This window comes from Aethalodelphis obliquidens, unplaced genomic scaffold (assembly GCF_003676395.1).
Source record: "Aethalodelphis obliquidens isolate GAN/ISIS:26980383/991018 unplaced genomic scaffold, ASM367639v1 scaffold87, whole genome shotgun sequence".
Lineage (NCBI taxonomy): Eukaryota > Metazoa > Chordata > Mammalia > Artiodactyla > Delphinidae > Aethalodelphis > Aethalodelphis obliquidens.
The window spans coordinates 2,102,869-2,108,868 of record NW_020838031.1 but is presented as its reverse complement, the minus strand read 5'-3'; the positions used below and the strand labels follow the sequence as shown (position 1 = coordinate 2,108,868).

General features: G+C 52.3%; 1 protein-coding gene across 1 annotated transcript in view; it reads left to right on the top strand.

Moving 5' to 3' along the window:
- The first annotated feature begins 54 nt into the window (after positions 1 to 54).
- The window catches only part of PGBD5 (piggyBac transposable element derived 5), an 89,742-nt gene continuing 83,796 nt past the window's right edge, over positions 55 to 6,000 (top strand). Inside the window, exon 1 of the mRNA XM_027094079.1 lies at positions 55 to 379. Within this exon, the coding sequence (XP_026949880.1) occupies positions 55 to 379 (325 nt within the window). The remainder of the gene's footprint in view (positions 380 to 6,000) is intronic.

The following is a 6,000-nucleotide window of genomic DNA, read 5'->3' as shown; positions in this document are numbered from 1 at the left end:
GCGTGCGGCTGGGAGGCGCTGTGGGGGGCCGGCGCGCGGGCGGCGGCCGGGGCCATGGCCGAGGGCGGCGGGGGCGCGCGGAGGAGGGCGCCGGCGCTGCTCGAGGCGGCCCGCGCGCGCTACGAGAGCCTGCACATCTCGGACGACGTGTTCGGCGAGTCGGGCCCGGACAGCAGCGGGAACCCCTTCTACAGCACGTCGGCCGCCTCGCGCTCCTCCTCGGCCGGATCCTCGGACGACGAAGCCGAGCGCCCCGGCCCCGCGCGGGGCCCCGGCGCCCCCGCCGTCGCCGCGCAGGAGTCGGAGGAGGACGAGGCTGGCGCGGGCTGGAGCGCCACGCTGCGGGACCGCCCGGCCCCGCGCTTCGAGGGCACCGGCGGTAAGGCGCGGCCCGGGGGCGGGGGCGCGAGAATTCCCGACGCTCCACGGGTCGGCTTGCGGGTGGCAGCTGTGCGTTTCAGGAAACACACGAGGCTGCGGCAGCGTGCCGGGGCTCCGCCGAGTTCCTCGTGGGTGGACAGGATGAGGCGAGGCCGCGGCAGCACGGGGGAGTGTACCCTCACGTGCTGGGAGTGTCCCCGCGTCCCGCACCAGAAGCCACTCGCCCCTGGGGGGTGGGTCAGAGTTAGGTTCTCCTAGTTGAGGGGATCCTGAAAACCTGGCGTGTCTTGGGGCGGGGGAGTCATTTTGCGTTGCTGGCCCCAGAGCAAGCCTTACCCGGGCGCCAGGGGTGGGGCAGGTAGCGGTTGGAGCGAGGCCCTAGGAGGGCTGAGAGGCCACCCATGGCGTCTTCACTGGGCTTTAGTTTTCTGCAGTTAATCTGAGAAACTTTCCGTGTCCGTGCCGTTGAGAATCTCTTGCGAAAAACAGGGAAGAGTGAAAGGACCAGTTGGGCAGCATCAAGGCGTATGCTTTTGCACCGGAAGGCACTTTCACGTGTGTCCTGCTTACTGTTACGGTCATAGACCAGCCCCTGATACCTGGAGAAGGGCTGGCAGCTCTGGCTGCTTGAGGTCCTCTTTGCTGCCTCCTTTCTTGGGAGGTGGTTTTAAAATATCTCCACTTTCCCCGCGGAAACTCGGTAGCCTCTGCTCTCTCCCGGAGCTGGAGGCCAGCCATTTGCACTTGTCCTCTGATGCTTTTGTTCCTTGCTCTGCGCCGCCTTCCGTGGCAGCCCCTGGTTTCTGCACACTGTTTTCATGGGTGGAATGGCAAGCAGCCGGTGATGCTGACGACCAGGGAGTGGCCGCAGTGGGCATGATGCTGGGTGAGCTGCGGCTTACCCTGTGGCTCTCCCCGCGGCTCTCCCCGATTATTGTTTGACTGGTCGGGAACACAGCCCATAGGAGGACAGGACCAAGGGACCCCTGGCTGGTGGCTGGACTCGGATCAGGACATCAGGCTGCAGCCTGCTGCCAGGGCTGGCTGGACTCTCAGCAAGGAGTGGTCTGCAAGCCTCCAGCAGTCAGGCTGCAGTGTGGATATGCTAAGCTACAGCTGGGCCTCCAGAGTCCAGGTTAGCTGTGCAGTGTTGGAGGTGGGTACATTTAAAAGCAGGTTCTTATTTGGGCTTTGATTAAGAGTGTGGGAGTTTTCAGTCACATCACTCTGTGTAAATCCTTTTACCCACCCCCCCCTATATTTTCCCAAACGTCATAAAGTCTTCCAGCCCCAGACAGCTGTTTTTCATATCGGCTCTTAAGAATTTGTACCGACCCAGAGCCCTGGTTTGGCAGGCTTTATGCAGTGAGTGTCTGTGATCCAGTTTTTGATCTTGGAACACTTGTGATGCGTGTCTGCTTGGGAGGATGCGGCGTTTCCACGGTCTCAGGAGAAAACAGGGAAATTGTGTTGGGTTCAGCCTGGTTATGAATAAGATTCATGAGTATGCTGGTTTGAGGAGGCTGAACACACTGAAATTTTAAAGCAATATTATGTTTCTTAGTAACCTATAAATGGGAGAAGTTCTGCAGCAGAGCAGTTTAGCCACTGCAGCACAAACGGTCAGGAAGAGCAGCATCGTGTGTCAGTTGGCGTTAGGTTCAAGTTCTGCTTCCTTCACATGTCCACTGAGTTCACACCTGGACCTGAGAATCGCAGTCAAGCACTATAAGCAAAGACCTTAGTGGTTATTTGATGGTATATTTATACCTATTTTTGCTTTCCTATTTTGTGTAGGAGCACAGCCCTAGTTAAGAACTTTCTTCTTCCTTGCAGCGCCTTCTCCCTGAGGGAATTTGGGGTAGCGGTGGAGGGATGACATTGATGGTTTATTAAGTAAGAATTCAGGTCCCCTGAAACAATGGAATAGGGTTTACGGGGGCTGAAAATAGGTGCAGAAATACGCTGCTGGTGAGAGAAAATCCTTGTGCCTTACCGGTGCGGAGAGAGAGGTGTGTTAAGAGGCATGAGAGCTGCATCCTGGATGCCCTGAGCAAAGAAGGGTCAGCCTGCAAAGTTTACCAAGTCCAGTAGCTCAGACACTCCAGCCAGAGTGTGCTCCCCACTTTTAAGGAACGCAGCCTGCACCTCCCTCCATCTTTGTTTCCCAGTTTGTTGATGGATCTCACTGGGCTGGTACGGTGGGAAGGAGACCAAGCCAGAGGGTGGCATTTTGACCTGTAATCAGCCCTCATCAAAGAAAACCCCTAATGGAAATTGCTGTTGCTGCTAGAATCAGATGAGGAAAGCAAAGGATTCTAGACTCATGGAACAGGCTTCCTGCCTGCCTCCTGCTGTGAAAAACCACGTAGGCGTCTGTATGGAAATAGGCGTGTATGCATGTGACTGTCTTAAGTGAAAATGCGTTATCGCTTGTGCTGAGCCTGGTTTCTTCTATCAGAAAGAGGTTATGACCGCTGTCTGCGAGCCCTCTTGATGACCTGGAACCCTTTTCAGAGAGTCCCTGTGTAGGAGAGAGACGCTGGGCACCACTGTGCCTTTGATCTGCCTTCAGAGCCGCCTTTGATCTGCATTCAGAGCTGCTTTTGGCCGGGCGTGGGAGGGAGAGTACACAGTAGGGAGACATTGGATGCCCCGGAGGAGGGGAGGGAGGAGGAAGCATTTCTGTGGTTAAGGTTGTCTTCTCAGCCTCTTCGTTCTGTTTTTTTCAGTGTATTTAGCTCCCTAAGTGCACTTAGGGAGGCTCTCCAGAAGTGCACTTATGGGTGGGGAGGTCCTCTCTCACCCCCTTCCCTTCTCTCTCCTCCCGCTGGGTCCTCTTGGGATGGTTTAAGTACAGAGACCCTGTGTGGGTCATTTTAACCCCTGGTGGGTGGAGGGGTCTGCCTGGAGGCAGAAAGTGGTTGCTGGGAGCTCAGGGCCCAGGACTGTCTTCTAACCAGACTCGCAGGGTATCCCCCTAAAATAGCCCCCTCAAGCTGTCAGCCTCGTCTGCCCACCGTGCAAATAACCATGCAAGCGCACTCTTTGGAAACAGCATGAAATTCAGCTGCTTTGGGAGCTCCTGCCCTTTCTGAGCAGTCTTGTGATTCGTTCTTTCTGAGGAGGCAAAGGAACAGGCAGATTGACAGATGCTCGGGGGCTTCTTCTGTTTGGCTTTGTGGGTCCTTTGTCGTGAGAGGCTGGGATCTGAGCTATTTACTCTTTCCATGAGAGCGTGGACTTCACAGGAGTTGTCTTCCCATGGCCCATGTCAGCCACCCTCTGTCATCATGCAGTGGGGAGGTGTGACCTTGAGAAGATGGGGGGGGACGTATGGCATTGATAATTAACACTGTGAAATGTTTTATCTTTAGAGTTTGTTGTTGGTTTATTTGGTTTAGAGTCTTTTTGACTAACAAGGAAGAAGAGAAGCACCTTTCTCTTAAAACCAGAATTAAACCGAGACCTTCTACCGTAGTGGGATTTGTCAGCTAAGATCCTGGGCCCCTCTGGTGTCAGGTAAGCAGCTGCTCCCACCTTTAGCTCTGTGGCTCCGGGGGGAGCTCAGATCATGGTGAGCTATGAGATAAATCGCATGCAGTGCTACCTAGTACTCAAGCGCGTGCGCAGCCAGGCAGCTTTCCGAGAAGGGAGCTTCCTGGGAGAGGTGTTTTGCTCTCTTCCTAGGAGTCTTCTCCTGTGGTGGGGAAACTTGAGCTCATGAGGAGTCTAATAACCTACAGTTTGCATCTGTAACTTGCTTTTTCATGCCTTATCGCACTGAATCGGCACAGGTACTCTGTGTGGGAGTTCTCTTCTCCACTTCACAGAGAAAGACAGATGGGGCTTTTCTGCCAGAGTCTGGGGGGAACGAGATCACCTTGGTTAAGCGATCACCACCGTCTAACTGCTCAGACTTGATAATCCAGGAAAGGTAGTGGGTTGGGTTTTTTTTGTTTGTGTGTTTGTTTTTCACCTAGAATTCTTTCCAGTCAAAAATATTTATATTGGTTTTCACGTTTATAGGTGGATTTCCCGTTCCCTTTTCTGGAAACATATATAGTCCTGTGAGGCTTAATGCAGGTATGGATTTGTGTATTTCAGTGGGATTTCAGTCCCGCAGTCCAGGACTGAAACAGAAGACCTAGGATTTTATCTAGCTTCTGATTTAATCCCTGCTCCCCTGAGCCATGGTAATGGGAGGTCAGAGCTCCTCTGCGGGGAGCAGGGCTTTGAATACACCAGCACCCTGGGAGTTTAGTGTGGTCTAGTACTCAGTTTTACAGTGTAACACTCACCTTTATTTTTAAGAGCTGTGAGTATATTTTTTTCTTATTAACAAGTAATATATGTTCATTTTAGGAAAAAAACCAAGAAGAAAAACGGTAAAATTTTAAAAAATCCCATAATCTCCCGTTACTCAGAGATAATCACAGTTAACTCATTGCGTGTACCCTTCATAAATCTTAGGTTACATATTATCGGTGACCTGCTTTTTAGTTCTAATTAATATATCGTAAACCTTTTCCATTTCAATTTTAAAGTGTCGTTTTAATGAACCAGTTCCCTTTGGGTGGGCTTTGGGTTCATTGCCCCCCTCCCTGTTTACATATATTTATTTATATTTATTCTGCTGTGATAAATATTCTTGAAGTTTAAGTTTGTGTGCTCGTCTTTAATATATTCCTTAGCATAAAATGATCAAAGCAGAGTTGAATAAGGATTTTGTACATTTTAACATTTTTGATCTCTCTTGTGAAATAGCGTTCTGGAAACGCAGCTGCTTACACCCTGGCCAGCAGTGTACCAGAAAGTCCATTAGAAAGTCTGGCTTCTAAGGCAGCAAACCAACGTGTGATTCCTGCTGGTAGTGTGGCCCTGAGAGGGCGTTCCCTGTAATAAAGCTTACTGAGGTGTGACACACACAGCACGCGAGTCACCGTGTGCAGCACAGCCCTGCAGCTCCCCAGCTCAAGGTAGAGTCCCTCCAGCCCCTTCCCAGTCAGTACCTAGTACTTTTTTTATTGCGGTACCGCAGGCCTCTCGCTGTTGTGGCCTCTCCCGTTGCAGAGCACAGGCTCCGGACGCGCAGGCTCAGCGGCCATGGCTCACGGGCCCAGCCGCTCCACGGCATGTGGGATCTTCCCGGACCGGGGCACGAATCCGTGTCCCCTGCATTGGCAGGCGGACTCTCAACCACTGCGCCACCAGGGAAGCCCATATCCAAGTCTTATTTTTACAGTCTTTTTTATTTCGCCTTGTAGCATTCCATTGTATAAATACTACAGTTTGTTATCTATTATCCTATCAGTGGACTTTTGGACTGTTTTCAGGCTTTTATGAATAAAGCTACCAATATTCTTGAGCATGTTTTTGATAGACATATACATAATTTCCCTGGGCCGTATATACCTAGGAGTAGGATCTCTGGGTCATAGAACAGGTGTGTCGTTTCAGCCTTGGCGCCGTAGACACCATGGGCCGGGGGGATCCTTTGTCGCAGAGGCTGTCCTGTGCGTTGAAGGCTACTCAGCAGCCCTCCTGGCCTCTGCCCGCTGAAAGCCAACAGCATGCCTTCCTCTAGTCGTGACAAACAAACTTCTCTCCGGGCACTAC